Source organism: Rousettus aegyptiacus, unplaced genomic scaffold (assembly GCF_014176215.1).
Source record: "Rousettus aegyptiacus isolate mRouAeg1 unplaced genomic scaffold, mRouAeg1.p scaffold_m13_p_7, whole genome shotgun sequence".
In the NCBI taxonomy this organism is placed as follows: domain Eukaryota; kingdom Metazoa; phylum Chordata; class Mammalia; order Chiroptera; family Pteropodidae; genus Rousettus; species Rousettus aegyptiacus.
The window spans coordinates 72,771,251-72,790,132 of record NW_023416310.1 but is presented as its reverse complement, the minus strand read 5'-3'; the positions used below and the strand labels follow the sequence as shown (position 1 = coordinate 72,790,132).

Sequence of the window (18,882 nt, the reverse complement as noted above, 5' to 3'; positions counted from 1 at the left end):
CAAAGAACAGCTGGTCAGGGTGCCACAGCAACTGCGGTGGTGGCCCAGGGGACCCAAGGACTGTACCTTACCACACCACCATCACTGTTCACACCCTCGTACAGATGCGCAGTGTCTTACTCTGTTCACGGCCCTGTGCTAGGCCTTAATTACGTGTCGGAAACAACCACTAAGTTCTAACAGAGAGGAGGGGAAGGGGCTTTAAAGCGTGCCAGGAACGAGCGGCTCTGGTCAGATGCGCAGGAAGCTGTGAAGGGTCGTGGCCCCTGTGACAGGTTGAGGAAGGAGGACAACTAAGTCAAAGGGAGAGGAACATGCCAAAGACAGGTGTCGGTAGAATCATGACACGTGCGAGGCCCGGCCCCACACACGACCCCAAGGAAGTGGAGACGCCGTGCCTGGAGGGCGACGGCCTTGGTCGGGATCAGGTGGGTGCCTCGGTAGTGGGAGCGGGGCTCTGCGAGGTCTAGGAATCAGTGCACCTCCTCCGGTGCTCTCCTTCTCTGAATGACTGAACAAAATTATTAAGAGTAAAGATGCCAACAAGCACATGAAAAGATGCCCAACACCAGCCATGAGGGACGTGCATATCATAACCACAGAGAGCGAGCACGTCACACCCAACACAGTGGCTGTAATGAAAAAGACAGTAGCCAGCGCCGGCAAAGATAGCGTGAAATTGGGCCCTCAGACATTGCTGAGAGGACAGTAAAAAGGAGCAGCTGCATGGGAAGAGTCTGCCAGTTCCTCAGAGTTTGAACGTGGCTACCGCATGACCCAGCAGACTCCAGCCCTCGCAAGAGCTACGAAACACATACCCACACGAAATCTTAGCCGTATTCACAGAAGGCCAAGGGTAGCGCCCGAGTAACCATGGGAAAATCATCTGGAGCCCTCTGTACGATGTGGGCGACAGCACTGCCCCCTTCAGGGGTCAGGGCTGAACGAGGCCATCTCCAAAACGCGGGCAGCTCCGCGCCGGGCACAGGGGAGAGACTGGGAACCTGCGAGCCGCTGTTCTCTTTGAGGGTTCGACAGTTGCGTGCTGGTGTCTGTCATCTTCCCGTCTAAGGTAGAAGGCGGCGATGATGACATTTGAGCTGCAGAAACAGAGTTATTCTGTTCTTGTTCTGTGTTTCAGTAGTCGTGAAATAAGAGAGAAAACAGATACGCGATTCTGTGCATCTCCCTTAAATTCACATCGTAATGGTACCTCCCGACATCTGCATGGAGTGTGTGGTTTTAGATCAAAGGAATAAATGGCTTTCTGACAAAGTTGGGAGCTATAGCCCTGTTTTGTTTTGTTTTGTTTTGTTTTTAAACTGTTCAGTTAGAAGCGGTCACTTTAAAACAAGAAAACAGAAATCCTTAGTTCTTCTGAAAAAAATTTTCACTCAAAATGTTTAAGATGGGAATACTGAACTGGAACTGCCTCAGTACCATCTCTACCGGGGCGTGGCCACACCTTTTTGTTTTGGAGTCCTGTTTTATTGTTTTTAAAGAACTTTTTAAAATTTCAAATGTAGTGTTTTTTAAGTTTGAATGGAAATGCCTACAGTTAATTAGTGACACCATAAGGAATAACTCGTCAGCATCATTCATTATTGATAATACACCTGCTTTCATTTTTGTTAGTGTTAAGGTGGTCATATTTTAGCCTTAATCTACTAATCAATGAAAAAGGATGGTGAATAATTAATGCTAACTTACCTCACTTGTTATAATAGCTTATAGAAAACTTTTAATCTTTTAATGCTGTATTTTACATTCAGCTGTAAAGAAAACAATCACTTGTAATCTGTATATGGATGTAAAATCTACAGGTTATTTCCGTGTGATGTATAATTGATACACTCGAATAAATTGACTTGTCCTTTTAGCTAAAATTAAGAGTAGTACATTAAAATGCTACTTGGGAAATATTTTTTCTTCATTGCAAACCCTGTACATACTTTAACTTGACAGTACTAGTGTACAGCCAATAGGCTCAATTAGTTTAATTGCTAACAGAAATGAAGTAGGTACTGAGCATTCACTTCTCTTCTTCAATTTATCACTCCCAATGACAGACAGACAGAATTCTCACCTAAGACCTGAATCTCCCTGCTCCTTGGCACAATATTTGGTTATAACATCTCCCCTAGGTAGACTGGGAATCGGGTCGGCTCTTGTCCATGCGCACCTTCCAGAAACGTCCAGACACTGCGTGTTTTCCTCCAAGCAAGGCGCTGCCTCCTAACTACTGCCGGTTCCAGATGGCCGTTGTGTCGTCTTTTGTTTCGTTAATTGATAAAGTAGATTTTTTAGAGTAGTTACAGGTTTATAGACAGTTGAACAGGTACCTCATGACAGAGTATTATTACCTGTGCCCCTCCCATCCTCTCCAGCACTGTCGTCATTCATTTCAGGAATCCATAAGCTAGAACCACTCAGTACATTGTTGCTATTATTATTTTGAAGGAAGTTACTTTTTTTATTCCACCTTTAATGCTCTTTATTTCCTTATGTAAATTCAAGTTTTTGACATATATGATTTTCTTTCTGAAGTACTTCAGTTTCCTTTGGTGTCCTTGGTTTTTGTCTTTCCTGTTACCTTCCAGTTTTGCTTGTTTGTTTTAAACCCTTCTGAATGGAGTCTCAAATGAAGCCTGCCGTTCTTATCCTGAGCCATGTCGATGGGCGATGGGGTGGGAGAGTACTGGGAGAGGGAGCATTCGATAATCTTAGGTTTAAATCTTCTTTTTTAGCTTCACAGGGTATCTGAGATGTGACCTTCAGAAGAGTTTCTTAGCCTTTTTCTTCTCCCCTAGCTTGAGACAGGAAGGCCAGAGGGGCTGGAGTTATTTAGCTAATTGTCATTCCTCAGGTCAGATAAAGTTTTATACGGAGCGGAGCAGCCCTGGCTGATTTCAAACTGCTTGCTCCCTCCCTGCTCTCTGTACCTCCCACCCCCCACCAGAAGCCCCTGGGGATTGTTAAAATAGTTCTGGAATTATTAGAAATTTTTTCAATTTATAAAAATCTTATAAATCTATGTGTATTATGTTATAATAAAGTTATAAATAAATTTTAGTAGTAGTATTAGAGTTATAAAATGTATTTTGGAATACCAACCAAAAAATGACCGTACTAAAAAAAAGAGTTCAGTCTGTAGTTTTACATTTCACCCTGTCCTACTGATTTTCCACCCCCTATTCTAGACATCATGGTTAAGTGTTTTAGAGACTCTGGATTCTCTTTTATTCTGGCAAGCAGTTAAATGACTGGTGGACCACCCTGATTTCTTGGAGGCTTAATTTTAGACTTTTTTTCTGATGGATCTGGTTGCCCTTAGACTTGTGAGTTTGTCCTTATTCCTAAGGTATGGCCCTTCTCACTTTCAGTGGGAAACCCGTGATGTTCACCAGGTCTTCCTGCCTTGGTAGACTTGACTCCCCAACTCTGTATCTCCAACATGTATGTCTGCCGAGACTCTGCTAAGCTCTCCAGCCTTCCAACTGTTGCTTTTTCTGCATTTCTTAAAGTCTTATCCTGTGCATGTGACATTTAGGTGTTAGACAAGGATTTGAGCTATATCTATTTACAGATTTTTGGATCCTTTCCCATTGTGTGGGCGTTCCACAATTTATCCATTCTCATGTCGATAGACGTTGGTGTTTTAGATATTGTGAATGAAACTTCTCTGAACATTTTTGTGTATATCTATCTGTTGGTGAACAAATGTATTTATGTCTATCAATAGTTTGTTTCTTTTTATTGAGTAATTTTCCATTTAGTTCTCGAAATGAGTACTTAAAGCATTGATTTTCACTCATTATTTTATAATAAATGCATTAAAGGCTGTAAATTTCCTCTAATCACTACTTTTAGTTGCATCTTAGATGTTTTAGATACTATCTTTATCATTTCATTTCAAAACAATTTTAGCTTCCATTGCGATTTCTTCTTTGATCTATGGGTTATTTAGAAGTCTTTTTCTTCGTTTCCAATATATGGACATTTTCTAGTTAGCTTTTCATTCATAGTGCCTAGTTTAACTTGGGCTTGGTTAAAGAACATACTCAGTATGATCCTAATCTCTTGAAGTACAGTGAGCTTTTCTTTTGATCCTTTTGTAGTATTCTCTTTGCTTAAAAAATGAAGTCGTCACATACAGGATTCTGTATATGTCCACGAGATCAAGTATTTATCGTGTTCAGGTCATCTGTATCTTTTTGTCTGCTTGCCTGTCAGTTCACTAAGAGAAATATATTAAAGTCTCCTGTAGTGATTATTGATTTGTTTCTTTTTATAATTCGAGTTTGGTTTAAATATGTTGAGACCGATAATAGATGCATATAAAAATTTTTCTGATAAATCACTGCTTTATCTCTAATAATGCTTCTTGCCCTCTACTTTGTCATTTCTGTTTGGTTTCAATACACCTGCATCAGCTTTCTTCTGGTTAGCATTTGCCACGTGTCCCTAACTCGCAACCTTTCCGTGTCCCTGTATTTAAGGTATATCTCTCATAAGCAGAATATAGTTGAGTGTTGTTGCCTTTTTAATCCTAACAATCTTCATCTTTTAATTTGACTGTATGGTCCATTTACCTATACTTTTGTTTTCTGCTCTCTGTCCATTTCTTCTCATCCTCTTTTTTACTGTTTTTTCCCCTAGTAACTTGGTAGATGTATGCACTTGATTCTTTAGTGGCTACTCTAGAGATTTCTACATGCATCCTTTCTTATAAGTCAGATGTCATTTGGTGCTTTACTTTCACCTCAGATGATGGAAGAACTGTAAAGCACTCTATCATTCTACTGTATGACTTCTCTTTGCCCCACTTGTTTTCATAAGATGAGATAAATCGTGACCAGTGACATAGAATAATAATGGTCTCTGTGCAAGACGTTAATCAGAACTGCTTGTAGTCGGTTACATTAGAAGCTAGATTTCTGGAGGCATGTTCAATGCAATGCTCACCCTGTTACTTATTTGGCATTGTCCCCACATGCCCGGTGTTCACAGTGTCAGCACTGACCAGAGGAGAGCACCTCTGACTGTAGCCAGGGACTGAGTTTGAACAGCCACTGGTAGCTATTCTTAGATGCTGGCAAAGCCTTTTAAGTTTGGTCACATGCCTGTGACATAATCTGCCTGCATAATTATTCTGTGTCAGTGACTCTGATTTGTAGAGGACATACTTGTGTATTTAACATATCCCGTGTGTGATTTGCTTTTACTTCCATTATATTTTCTCCACATCACATTTGATATTTGGAAAATTGTCAGAAAAAGTATCCTTTTCCAGTGACATTTTTGGTCAGTCTTACTTGAATCCATGCAGTGTAACTTCAGGCCAGCAGTAAGTTGGCTTCCACCCTGTCGTTTTTACTGTCTGAGTCTACCTGAAGTCATGCGGAGGAACTTGTATGCGACTCAGTCAGTGATCCATGCTCTCTTGAAATGATACATGGGTTCCGACTATCGCCATCAGCTATAAATGAAAAGGAATGTCCATGCCTACCTGTGCAGCACCTGTGCTGGGCTACTCAGGTCTCTTAGTAGTCTCTGTTTGGTTCCTCTAAAGTTGTACTCTGAATTGGTGAAGAATTATCTAGTTAAAGATATATTAATAGTCTAATGACTAATCTGTATTTCAAATGAAAACTATGTGTTCATACCAATAATACTCTTTAAATTTTTGTTATTTAACTTTTCATTCCAAGTCCATGCTGCCCATTGGCTGAATGTATACAGTACTATCTAAAATGTTAGACGTATTTGTTCATGGTTCCTAACATTAGCTATTATATGAATTTTCTGAAAAACTGATAGTAGACATCAACTTTTAATTATGCCAAGTTCATGATTTTAAAATAGGTATATATTTAAATTGCTTTAATATTGCCATTTAAGAATATAATTTATTCAGACTGAGTCACATTACTATACTTACTATTAGTTTCTCCCCAAAATGTCAACTCAAAACTTAAAAGGAGAAAAAGGCTGTAGTTGGCCCCGTACCTACGGCGCTGCGGTTTCTGGGACCGAGACGCCGCTCCTGTCTGGGTGTGCGTTTAGTTCCGCAGCGTTAGGCTCGGGGCTGTGCTTTCTCAGCTCCACCCTCTTTCTTGAAAAATTTTATTTCTTCTCAAATATAACTTATGGAAAAGATGTTCTATGGCTATAAGTAAACATGCATGATACCACGTTTCAGACAGACTAGCACTTGCTGTGCTTAAGAGTAAGCTTCTGAATATTGGACATAAAGGCTGTTTTCATTTTCTGGTGCAAGATACACTTTTGGCAGCTCGCATGCACAGAAAAGGTATTTTTTAATCCTTTTCATGACCGCGGCGGACTCAGAGGCGGCTGCTGCGAGGTTGGCATTTCAAGTGCAGGGACCGCGAGGGCCGGGAGTGACGAGGCTAAGTCAGGTGTCCGCGCCCGCCCGGAGTGAATGGGCCTTTCACCGGGCCTTTCCCAGAGCTGCCTGGGGAGAGCCCGTGGGAGGAGGGGTGGGAGGCACGGAGGGGGGGTGCGGAAGTGGGGTGGGTTGGGGCGCTCCAGTCCGGAGCGCTAAGGTCAGCACTGTCCCCACGAGCACATGCTTTTGTTTTGATAACATGTGTCTGAGAGAGCTGCATTAGATAAGGTTGTAGAAATAAAGTTCATGACAGCATGAAAAAAAAACGTGAGTGCCTTATTCTAGCTTGAATCACTCTGATTTCAGCAAAATTATTTTAAAACTTTTTTTTAAGTAGATATAATTTGCCAAGAATAGAGGGCTTGATTGTCACATGAACAAAGTGGGCTTTTTTGTTGTTTTTTCACTCAAACCAGGAGTTATGTATGGGTTGAAAAGAGATAGGAAAGTCAGTTAGATTATTTCAGTATCTGAAATGACCAGCGTAAAGTGACATTAATGTAATTTCATTCTTGGTCGTGCAAGGACTTCCTTCGTGAAGAACTCTGTTTCATGCTGAGCTTCAGGAGAACTTAATTATGGGATGAGTGAGGTCAGCGTCATTAAGGATGCGGAGCGGGCCTTCCCGGCGGGGTGCAGCCTGGGTGCTGGGGACGCGGCTGGCCCGCTCGCATTCATCCCGCGGGCCGCGCTGTCAGGTTCCCAGGCTCCCGCCATGTCTAGGGCCTCACGGGAGTCTCCGCCCTGCCACCGCCGTGTTATTTCAAACAGCACTGTCTGCGGAGTTTGTTCACCTGGGGCACCAAGGGGAGGGCTCAGAGGAAGTGACATATTAGGTTTGCATCTGGAAAGATCCCTGCCATCTGTGAGGGAAAGGGTCCAGAAGAGAACAAGCCGGGAGTCAAGAGAAATGCTAAGTGCTCAGGACGGACAGTGGGGCCCCTGAGAGGTCCAGCTGGCAGGTTTCAGTGTGTCGGGGGCATCAGGCTGGGGAGACTCTCCTCTCCCTCTAGTGGCACAGATTACTGGGTGAACACAGACTCCACGTGTCCCTCCCACGTGCCTTCTGCCCTGGGCAGGGGAGGGCTGGCCCCTCTGCCACCCAAGGAAGCAGGGTGAGTAAGAGGCATGGTTTCACCCGAGGAGCAGCCCAAGGGGTGGCACCGCACACACAAGGGAGTGAGTCTTTGTCGTGGGGTATGACAGGTGTGACCGGCTGCTGGGATTGGAGAACAGCGCATGAGCTCACCTTGAGGTGTGTTGAGTACGAGGTGCTGTTAGGGCACCCAGGTGGACCTGTTCGGGAGGGGGCTGAATTTCTGAGTCTGCAGATGAGGGGAAAGACTGGGCCGGCCGTTTGAAAGCCAGATGTCTTCAAGTGTGTTAAGAACAGGGCACAGCAGAGTCCTTCGGACGGAGAGGGCAGCGGAAGTCACGGTCCAGGCGGCATTCCTTCTCGTTCCCGGAGTCTGCCGCAGTCGGAACTTCAGTTTTCCCTCACCTGCAGCTTCATTTCACCCAGAGAATTTCGGTTATCTGTCCACTGAACCGTGGGATGGTCGGTGCGGCCCACCTTGTTGTTTGGTGTCCGGTCACGTGCTGGTTCCCAGTGATGCTTGGTTCTCCCGGTTCTGAGGCGTCAGACCTGGTTGGTAGATGAGTCGGCAGAGAGGCTCTTATCCCTCTTTATCAGAGTGTAGCAGCAGAGATTCGCACACTGCCATGAACTACAAGAGGTGTGCTCGCAAATCAAGTGGTCGTCTTGCTGCCTTTTGGAGTAAGGCTCCTTTGTTCTGGAGCATCCTCTTCTGTCATGTGACTGCAGGTGTTTCCAAGAATCGGGTAGTCCCAGGAGATTAGGAGGCAGAGCACTGTCCCTGCCGCGTTTTCCCCTGAGTTTATGCTTTCCAGAATGACACAGAGCTAATGTGAGAAAAAGAAAATGACCTTTATCTTTTATGCCTGACAGATAATCAGACTACTCTGGGGATTAGGTAAAAATAAATCATTTATTCCTATAGTTACTATCATGACCAAGAGAATCTTATTTAAGAAAATTTGAAAAATTAAACTAGATAAATAAGATCCAGCATAGGGAATGAGTAAATATAGAAAGAACAATGAGTTTTAAGACAAAGTTGGCTTTCTTTTGATGAACGACGCGGTAGAGTAAGTTCGCTGTGGGCTGCGTCCCTCCGAAGCCCACCCCAACCATGGGGACGCGTCAGTGTTGCTGACTGTTGGGGGCCTGGCACTCGCGGGCTCCCAGGGCGGCAGGGGACCGTGCTTCGCTAATTTCCATTTCTTCATCTCGTCTCAAAAACCACGCAGTGGCTTTTGCCCCTAACGTTCCTGGTTTTATTCACAGGCCACGTTCTCATAGAGATTTCAAGTACCCACAAGAAACTCGACGAGAGTTTTAAAGAAAATGTATGTGAACTCTTTTTATATTTACAAAATGTTTATTTTTAACTTTTATTTTGTTTGAAGTCTCAAATCTGGTATGAATTTTTTATCTCCTTTTGTTAACAGTTCAAAACATTCCATAAAGAGATTATCCATGAGCTGGAGAAGAAGACTGAACTCGACGTAAAATACATGAACGTGAGTGCATGGTTCCGCTCCAGCTCTGAGGGGGAGGCGGGCGCGGGGCCGGCTCTCGGGGGTGCTGCACTGGCCCGTCTCCGAGCCCGGGGAGATCTCCCACTGTTTACTTGGCGGCAGCAGATGAGGATGGAACCAGGGGTTGGGTACGTACATGAATGCATAAGACCGACAAGGTTCCTTTGGGCTGAGTGGATTCGTTTTTGCTAAAACTGAGATTTTATTAAAGGAAACGTATTGCTCTGGAAAGCATCGCTTTCAGGAGCACACACACATTGATGTCATCTGCGTTTGTGTTGGAGCATCTGTTGCTTTCACAGATGGGACACGAGCTGTACGGGGTTCCCAGGTGTGACCAGCAGACATGGGCTCTGTGTGGCACCTGTTGCCAGTCCCCGGTGTTGTCGAGTCCAGCAGTTTTCTCCTGCCTGGCCCTCCAGCCAGATGGCTCTTTCCATCTCCCCTGTCTGCCGTGGGGTAGCTGCTTGCTTTCCCAGCCAAAGTCCCGTCTTCTTAGCAAGACCTGCACGTGGCCGTAAGCGGTGCGCCTGTGTGCACGTGCTCTGCGTGCCCCGGAGGAAGGCTGTGGGGCCACCCATGACTTCTGAGGGGCGTAATGCCAAGCACTCTCCACACACTGTCTGATTTTTATCCCTACAGAAATTCCATAATGTAGGCACTCTTATTATCCTCACTGTACAGCTTAGAGGGGAAAGATGGATTTCAGAGAAATTAAGTAATTGCTGAGATCACGTAGAAAGTGTGGGAAAAAGCCATAATTCTAATCCTGGTCAGTTAGGCTCCGAGAAACCCTGCTACACAGCACCCAAGTAACTGGAAGAAGTTGTGTCCTTCATTCTCTTTCCTGAGATCTAAGTCATAAAACAGGAGTATGGGACTTAATACTGGTTATTTATTCACCAAAGCACTTACCGCCCAGTGTCCAAAAACCTTTAGGGAAAGAAGGAACAAGAGAAAGAAAAGATACTGCTGTCCTCCAAGAGCTTCCCTTCTGGTCCAGGGCCTCTCACAGACAAGGGACTTGGGGCAGACAGAGCAGTGTGCGGCGTGGGCGTGCAGGGCCACAGTGGGGGAGGAGGTGTGCGGTGCGGGCCTCGGCCACCCGCACCCAGTGGAAATGTTAGCAGAATGACTGCTGAGAGTCTGCAGGTGCTGCAGTAAAGTATGTGCAACTCTTAACTTACAGGCCACTCTTAAAAGATACCAAACAGAACACAGGAATAAATTAGATTCTTTGGAGAAATCTCAAGCTGAATTGAAGAAAATCAGAAGGAAAAGTCAAGGAGGACGAAACGCACTTAAATATGAGCACAAAGAATTCGAGGTGAGCCTCGCACTACTTGATTTCGTTGGTGATCAGTTTACAGGGAAGCTTGCTTACCTCATTCAGTCTTTGCTTTATCTACGGACTTGTGTTGCTCTTAAAGTTAAAAAAAGCATTTGGACTTGAATGAGCTGAAGGCTATGGAGTTTCCCAAGTTAAAAGTGATTAGTAGCCTCCTAAAAACGCTGACATTTTCTCCTCGCTCTAGGAGGTAAGGGACTCTCCATGATCAGCATTACTGTCCCCATTTTACAGATGGGAAAAGTGAAGCTTAGGTTAAGTCATGTGCTTGGCACTTGGAACTGGGGTTTGAACCCTCTGGTTCCAAAGCCCGTGATTTTCCAGTAGGGCAGGATCTTATATCTGGAGTACCAAGTAATATTTTGTGTAAATTGCCCCATAGAATGTAAGGCCTTTGGCAACTTCTCTTCATTCATGAGTCAGGAATCTTAATGACAATGATGATTATCTGCTCAGATCAGGTTACAGCTTCTTTACTTTGTCTAATGTTTATCCGCATTTAGTAGTTATTCCATTATGAAAATAAACCAAGTAAAGATGGTAAAAGATAGGCGTCAGGTTGTGTTGCTACTGTTACACTTGTCTAATTATTATTTATTTTCCAGTACGTGGAAACCGTTACTTCTCGCCAGAGTGAAATCCAGAAATTCATTGCAGATGGTTGCAGAGAAGCTCTACTTGAAGAAAAAAGGCGCTTCTGCTTTCTGGTCGACAAACACTGCAGCTTTGCAAATCACATCCGTTACTATCACGTCCAGGTGGGTGTGATGGCTGGTTGTGTTGCATGCGTTAATCTTATGTCACATTTAAATGCCCTCGAAATGCTTCTCCTTCTGTACGCGCCCCAACATAAAGCAACGGGCCTCCTTCGCCAATGAGAAGATTTCAAAGGAATAGTTATTGGCCAACTCGAATATGTAAACTTTTAGAATAGACGAAATGGTCAAATGTCAGCTTATAACATTAGTTCAGTAGTAAACCCAGATTTAAAATCTTTCATAAAATCATGTTTAATAATTGAGAAGTGGCATTTGTTTTTCTTTTCCCACCTGTGAGTCAGCTTTTCTCAGATTCTGAGTGACTCATCTTCAGCCTCAGTGTCTTCACGAAACCCACGGGCGAGTCTCAGCAGGCCCCAGGTCCGCCCCACCTGGCTGGTCTGAGATGCTCACCTAGGGGGTCCACGTGTATGGTGTCAGTGGAGATTTTACCCAGGCCACAGACTCCATCCACAGTGTCAGGACAGCCAGCTGTGCCCACTTTTCTTTCTTCTTCACGGTGTTTGCTCATGACCTCATCACCTGAGTCACTCCGTTTTGCTGCCCTTGTTCAACACATGTCGTTGTGAGCTCTTGTACTCCAGGAATCATTCATGACAAACGTGTTAAATTTCCTTTTTTTTTTTTTTTTTTTTTTAACATTATGAATTCTATTGAGCCCTATGTAAGCATCCAAAAGTGGCATCGATTGAAGTCGATTATTCATAATACAGTAATCTGGAGAGAGTTCCGTGATAGAAGCTGCGTAAGAGCTTGACTGTAAGACAGCTTCCTCTTTTTTTCAGGGTAAAGGAAATCTGGCCTTATGTATGTGCATGTGTCACATGTTATAGGCTGTGAAGTTTTTGCAGCGTTAAGGGTATTCAGCTACCAAATCTAAGTACCTGAGGTCTAACGTTGTTACAGAAAGGGAAGCGAGTGCCGTCTTAGGTGCTGTCACTTTTGTCAGCAGTGCACCTGCCCAGTTCCAGCAGCGCCGGTTTCCATGGTGAGGGTGTCCTACAGAGGCAGGGTCATAGGCTGGAGAGGGACGGAAGGAACCGCGAAGCTCTCTTATATGATGATGGGGTACGCCCTGTGTCATGAGGCAGCCCGGTCCGCTTCCGGAGAGTGTTGTCGTTGGCAGTCTTTCTTACACTTAACCTTGGGTCCCAGTTGGGCTTTTTAGAGTGACACAAAACGAATTACTTTTATACCGGAAGTCTCTTCAACCCTCTGACATTCCCTTTCGTGCCTTCTCTTCTCCTGGCTGGCGCGTCCCAGCCCTCTCGGTGGTGCCTCAGATGAAGCAGGCCTGGCGCTGGCGCTGGCGTGTCGGGGTTCCATTCGGGGCGGGGGGCAGAGGTGGTTTGGGGGAGGGCTTTGCCTTCTCTCATGATTTACAGCAACACCCCCAGCCAAATGGACCTGATGAGTCTAAGTAAAAACTGTGGTTGCAATGAAAATAGTTTCAAGAAAGGTCCCCTACTTCCTTTTCCCAATCGGATTACTTCCCTGGAAAAAGGGGTTCGCTGAAAGGCTTTCCAGTTGTAAGAAGCAGAGCCAGGCTAGTGGGAGACAGATGCCCCTGCCATTCTCTGCCCCTCTGTCTGCGGCCCGGCTTCTCTGCAAAGCCCATCGTCTGCTTGCCCCAGAGCCCCAGTCAGCCTGTGGCCAGGGTGTCCCCTCAGCATTGTCCCTGACTCTGAGGAGCCTCTAGTTCCTCTGTCCCACAGATGAACTTCTTGGGACAGATCCGATTCACTTCTCTAGCATGTAAATCCGGCTCCCCTGGGGCTGTCGCCTGTGCTGGCGGTGCTTCTGGAGTGGGGGGGGGGGGAGTGGTGACTGGCATTTCTGGGGCCACTAGGGAGACGGATTAATGCAGATGGCTCAGCCTTTCAGGTTTCAAACTCGTTCTTAATCATTTGCAGTCCTTGTCTTAGTCTTAAACTCTGTATTCACATGGAAGAAGAGGGTAAATTCCTTTAGGACAGGAGTCTACAGCCATCTCAGCAAATAAGATACCTTAGATACTCAGATGTTTAAACTACTCACCGAATTTGCCTCACAGCTCCCCTACTTCTGGTGGCAAGCCAGTAGTACATTATCAGTGATATTAGTTGGTATAAATTTTGTAAATTCTTAGAACAGTACACATTTGCCTTTAGTTTTGTCTCTCTTGGATTTTTAGTCTGCAGAATTACTTAATTCCAAACTGCCTAGATGGCAGGAAACCTGCAGCGATGCCACCAAAGTCCCAGAGGAAATCATCAACATGATAGAAGAAATAAAGACCCCTGTCTCTACCCCAAAATCCGGAACGCCTCACCCTTCACCGATGATCGAGAGAAGCAACGTGGTAGGTCCCAGTTATCTCTGAGCTTTCAATTATGTATTCACTCGTGCGATTTGGGCCATATGCGCACAAAGAACCAAAGCCTTTTCTGTTAGTGGAAATCACGGGTCCTCCTTTATTTCTCCTGAGGCCTACCATCTCTCACTTTTATCCCATTACCTTCAGATCCGGAGTCAGCTGTGCACATGTTTTAGACTATGTTTAGCGCTGTTCTCTTTGTTTTAGAAATTTTATTGCTACTGTTTTTAATCACAATGATTCCAACTTTATAAGTTTATCCTCAATGAAGGAAGCACAGGTGTCTTCGAGAATAGACTGGCAAGACTCTGGCGCCATCCGTCACAATATAAGGCGCTTTAGAAAACACCAGTCACCGAAGTACTCAAGGCAAAGGGTTCGAGCACTGGAGCTTGCTCTTCTTTGGATCGGGGTCTCTCCCCTCTCAGACACACGTGGAGATTTGGATCCAGCGGATAGCTTAGGCACAAGTCCACGCTGGCTCTGAAATGACAGCCAAGAGATTAAAGAGCAGAGACAGCTGGCTGCATAGACCCGGAAGTGCACGGGAAGGTGCCGCCATGGGCTGGAAGTGAGACGGAGTCTCTAAAAGGCCGTGGCGATGAGAACAGGAGGAACCCCGGCCCGGGGACAGGCAGGGCGAGGCTTCTCCAGAGGGGGCAGTGAGCTCGGGGCTGTGGGGTCAGCCCTGGGAGGCAGCCTGGCGTTTCTCTGTGTCGTCAGGTGGGGTTATGATTCAGGCCCTCTGGGCCGGTCGGTCCCTTCCCTTGGTCTGGTGCTGAACAGCGGGCTTTTGTCTACTGGCCGGCAGAGCGTGTTTGGACGGAGGCAGTAGGGCGCCATCCTGGGGTGTCTTCCCTCTTCCCCACCTCACCACGGGTACCTGTGGTGACAAGAACGGGCAAAATACAAACTGTCGCATACAGTAAAAAGAGAAGGGGCTGCCACACATGTGAAGGTGACCAGGAATCACTGAACGGGTGAGGAAACAGGTACCACAAAGACGCACCAAAATATAAAACAGAACGACCAGTATTGGAAGCAACAGAGCCAACAGGGCAGAGAATTAATCTAGAAGGAACAAAAAAATAGTCCATCCACAGAGAAAAGTCAACTAGAGACCTTGAAGATTGAAAATTATTATTTATAGTTAAAATGATATGTCTAGGATTTCCTTCAAAATGATCCGGGCACAGGAGATGACGGATGAGGCAAACATGAAACAGGAGTGGCCAGCAGGAATCATCACTGAAGCGAGGCGTTGGGCACATGAGATTTTTCATTTCTCTCTCCCCCCTCAAAAAAAAAGCAGAGAAAACAGAATAGTTAGGCTCATTAGGACAATGGAACTACTTGGAAAATTAAGCCAAACACTCTCCCAAAACACAGTGCAAAAAACAAAGGATTTCTTTTAAAAGTCAGGAGGATAAATATAATGTTAGACCAGTTGAGCCGTGGGCAATGTGGAGATTCCGCTGCCTACTGGGCATCACCGCTGGATGTGTGAGGGAGATCTCATGTTCAGCTTGTCCCAAAACATAGCTGATTTTCCCACTCTAAACCTGCTTCTCCAGTCTTTCCCATCCAGTGAATGACAACTTCAGCTTTCCAGTAGCTCAGACCAAAAAAGCAACTCTCATGCCACAGTCAGTCGATCCACGGGCATACCCTCCTGTTTTGACCTTCAAAACACGCCCCAGGTCCAGCCACCCCCACCCCGCCGCAGCTCTGATGACGTTCCTGCAGCTAGCCTCTGCCTGGTCTCTCACGCAGCCAGAGGGATCCTGGATAAGTGGGAAAGACCAGAATCTCAACAGGTTGCAGAGTGTTAGGGACAGTAAAATTCTAAAGACTTCTAGGGAAGGGGGAAATAGATCACTTATAAAGAACAGAGAATCCTACTGATTCCGGGATTCTTACTAGCAAAACAAGATGTTAGCAATTAATGGGGCAACACATTCAAAACTCTGTGGGAAAATTATTTCCAATGTAGAATCCTAGAGGCAAATTGCACTTAAGAGAGAGGCTAAACTCCATAGAAACAGGGGATTAGTGGTTGCCGGAAGGTGGGGGGGGGGGAAGGGAGAAACAAAAGACCAAAATGGAAAAGAATGCGGTGGTGGTGAAATGATGCCGAATGGGACGCCTAAGAGGATGCGGGGAGAAAGTGGGATTTAAAGGCTGTAGGACGAAACGGCCCTGGAAACCCATAATTCCATTGCTGTATTATATCAATATTAAAATAATGAAGACTTTTTCACACGTCGGGAAAAATTATGACACCCTTTCTTCATATTCGCCAAAGGTGCCCCCAGCTCCTTCCGCCAGAGCGAATACCAGCCCTTTGATTGATATGTTTAATAACCCAGCAACAGTTGCACAGAACTCAGGTAAGATATTTCTTTAGAAATGCCTTTTTAAATTTTTCAAGTGTTTAGATAAACGCGCTGTGAGGCAGAGATAGATAAGCACGTCCGGCATGGGCCGGGGAAACTGACACCTCACCACAAGTGAAGGTCCGGGTTTACGAGAAAACCGTAAGGCGTTTTATAGGTGGCACCTTTCTTTGATACATACTAATTCTGTATACTAAGATGTTTACAAGAGTAAATCTATTGAAAGGCATTATTTTAAAATGGGATATAACGTGCAGAGAGCTTCACACCACATTTTTCAATAAAACAAAGTTCACGTGACAAAACTATGGTGGTTAATCTTACCACTGTGCGTAGTTTGAATTATAATCTGTGATTTTCATCGTCTCTAACAGCACATCAAGCTTTCTGCAGACTTAAGTTCTTAGTGCTTAAACTTCTTAACTCTGTTGATTGTTTCAATAAATCAGGACCAGTTCATTGTTTGCAGACATTTCGGGTGGCTTTGGTTAGACTCAACTCTGCCTACAGAGTCTTTGACACCCAGGACCCTTGAGACTGTCATGGTAGCTGACCCTCCTCTGTGTGGGGTGTCTCACAGGCCTTCATATGAGCCGTGTGCTGGAGGCCCATAGCCTTCGCAGCTGTCGGGGAAGAGATGAGATTTTCACAGTGGCAGCTGGCAAGATAGAGTAGTCTGCAGTCATTTGCCTTTGAAGGAAGTTCTATAAGCTCTATGTGATGTAAAGTGGAAATAATATAATGCTGTGTGCATCCCAATTATTCGGACTCTTTGAAAAAGAAAAATGAGAATAAAAGCTAAATGAAATTTGCTGGTGGATTCAACACCACCGAGGTAGTGGTGTGTTAAGGAGAGCGCAGAGTTTCTATTGTGATCATTAAGAATCTGTAAGGATAAAGCAGAAAGAGATCTTGCGTTGTTTTAAAGTAAATAACGAGGTTAGCAAAATTGGGGGGAGATCTCCATTCCGGGGTTTTTTTGAGTGGTCAAGTATCAGCCTGTATCTGGATTGAGACCTGAAGGGCACAGCCAGGGCTGCACCAGCGTGGCCCTCGTCTGGCTCCTGGCTCCGCCACGTGCTAGCCGAGATCCCGGGCCAGTCACGGGACGAGGAGCGCGGACGGGCACTCAGGGAGGGCTCGGTACACGTGCGCCCTCACCACGTCCTCGCCACACTCGGGAGAAGCCAGGCAGCCGCAGCTGCGAGAACATCTGCATTCCAGTCAGCCCCCCTTTTCTGTGTGACCCAGGTCGCGGGCAGTCGAGTTTGCCTCGTGATTCATTTGGAGGTGCAGGGGGAGGAAGAGTGTCAGGCCGTCTGGTGGTGGAGCGGTTTGCCTCTCAGCCACCCCAACTGAGGCAGTGTGGGTGACGCCCGACCTGGCCCCAGGGGCCCTGGCTCTGCCCGTGTTCCTGGCAGCCCCTGTCCATCCCGGCAGGGACAGCGGTGTGGAAATAGAGCGTGATTGGGGTCTGAGTAGAGTGACTGCTGGCAGGATGGGAGTTGGGGGTGTCTGGGGCTTTGCATGTCGCAGCTGGCCTGAAAAGGCATCACTGCTGTGTTCATTTCCACCCGATCCTTCAGATGATCCCAGTTTACAGCGATCAGTTTCTGTTGCAACTGGACTGAACATGATGAAAAAGCAGAAAGTCAAAACCATCTTTCCACACACGGCCGGCACCAACCAGACCTTACTGAGCTTCGCACAGGGAGACGTCATCACACTGCTCATCTCTGAGGAGAAAGACGGCTGGCTCTACGGGGAACACGACGCCACCAAAGTGTGAGTCTCACTGGGCGCCATCGTGCAGCCGTCGCGAGGCCAGCACGTCAGAGCCGCCGTCTCTCCTTTGAGCCCCGAATAGTCTTTGTGGACATACGAGCATTTTGGCCAAGGTTGAGGTCACAGTTTATAGTTCTAGTTTAGTTAACTGCAGTTACTCTGTCCCACGCCATTTTCTGCATATGTATACACAGATAAATTCGATGCATGAACAGATCATTAGATCATATGAAGTCACCTCTGAAAGTAGGTTTAAATATTCTCGTTTTTTGAAAAAAGTGACTGCGATTTCTCCAGGATAACCGCACGTCAGATGTATTTGTAGGAGTTAGCACATAGCTTACGTGCCAGCTTCATCGACTCAGCCATGAGCACGTGCACGAGCCTTACCTGCAAGTAGGTTAAACTGGTTTTGTGTAGATTATTCAGCTATTAAATAAAACCACAGTGGAAAAGACAAAAAGGGAATTGAATAAAGCCATTGCTCTCTATAAAATGCACGCTGTGTAAAGCGGCGAAGCGGACTGGCCTGCCCCGCGTTGTCCTTAGTGGGACCACTGGCCACTTGTCTGCTGCTAGCGCCGCAACCAGCCCTTTCTTCCCACTCTCCGCACGCAGGAGGGGCTGGTTCCCGTCGTCATACACAAAGTTGCTGGAAGAAAATGCAAAGGAGGCGGTGAACGTGCCCTCCCCAAGGTAGGACATTTGCCAGGGAAAGAAAACGTGCCCCGTCTCCGGGCATGTCAGAATTCTCTCTGGGTGACGCATCGAACCCCATGGGGAAGTCCCGGAGCGTGGGCACTGGTAAGCAGGAGAGAGCTAGTGGCTCGTTTCCGTGTGACTTCCATGTTCCATGGAAATGATTTTCCTGTCTGCTGCGATGAGGCATGCCCCGGACCCACCCGCCAGCCCTCTGGAACCCGCCACGGTCCCCTACCACCCTCTGGTGGCTATGTCTCAGGCCCACATCTCCCTCTGGTTCTACTTAGCAGCCTTTAACACTAGGAACACTTTTTTCGAAATGTTCTCCTGCCTTGGCTCCTTGGCACTGGCTTTGCCCTTCCCCAGACACCCCTTCCAGTCCCTTCCAGACCTTGTCTGCCCGCTGCCTAATCAGACCTCAGTCCCTTTTCCCTTCTTCCTGGGCCATCCTGCCAACTCCCATGGCTCGAGTCACTCCCCTG

The 18,882-nt window shown here is 46.2% G+C and overlaps 1 protein-coding gene across 2 annotated transcripts in view; it reads left to right on the top strand.

The window, feature by feature from the left end:
• Positions 1-18,882, top strand: part of BAIAP2L1 (BAR/IMD domain containing adaptor protein 2 like 1) — a 63,023-nt gene that overhangs the window by 38,346 nt on the left and 5,795 nt on the right. For both annotated transcript variants that reach the window (XM_036224037.1, XM_016155152.2), the window contains 8 exons: positions 8,781-8,842; positions 8,945-9,016; positions 10,224-10,361; positions 10,988-11,140; positions 13,335-13,502; positions 15,823-15,907; positions 17,500-17,698; positions 18,317-18,394. In XM_036224037.1, the coding sequence (XP_036079930.1) occupies positions 8,781-8,842; positions 8,945-9,016; positions 10,224-10,361; positions 10,988-11,140; positions 13,335-13,502; positions 15,823-15,907; positions 17,500-17,698; positions 18,317-18,394 (955 nt within the window). The remainder of the gene's footprint in view (positions 1-8,780; positions 8,843-8,944; positions 9,017-10,223; positions 10,362-10,987; positions 11,141-13,334; positions 13,503-15,822; positions 15,908-17,499; positions 17,699-18,316; positions 18,395-18,882) is intronic.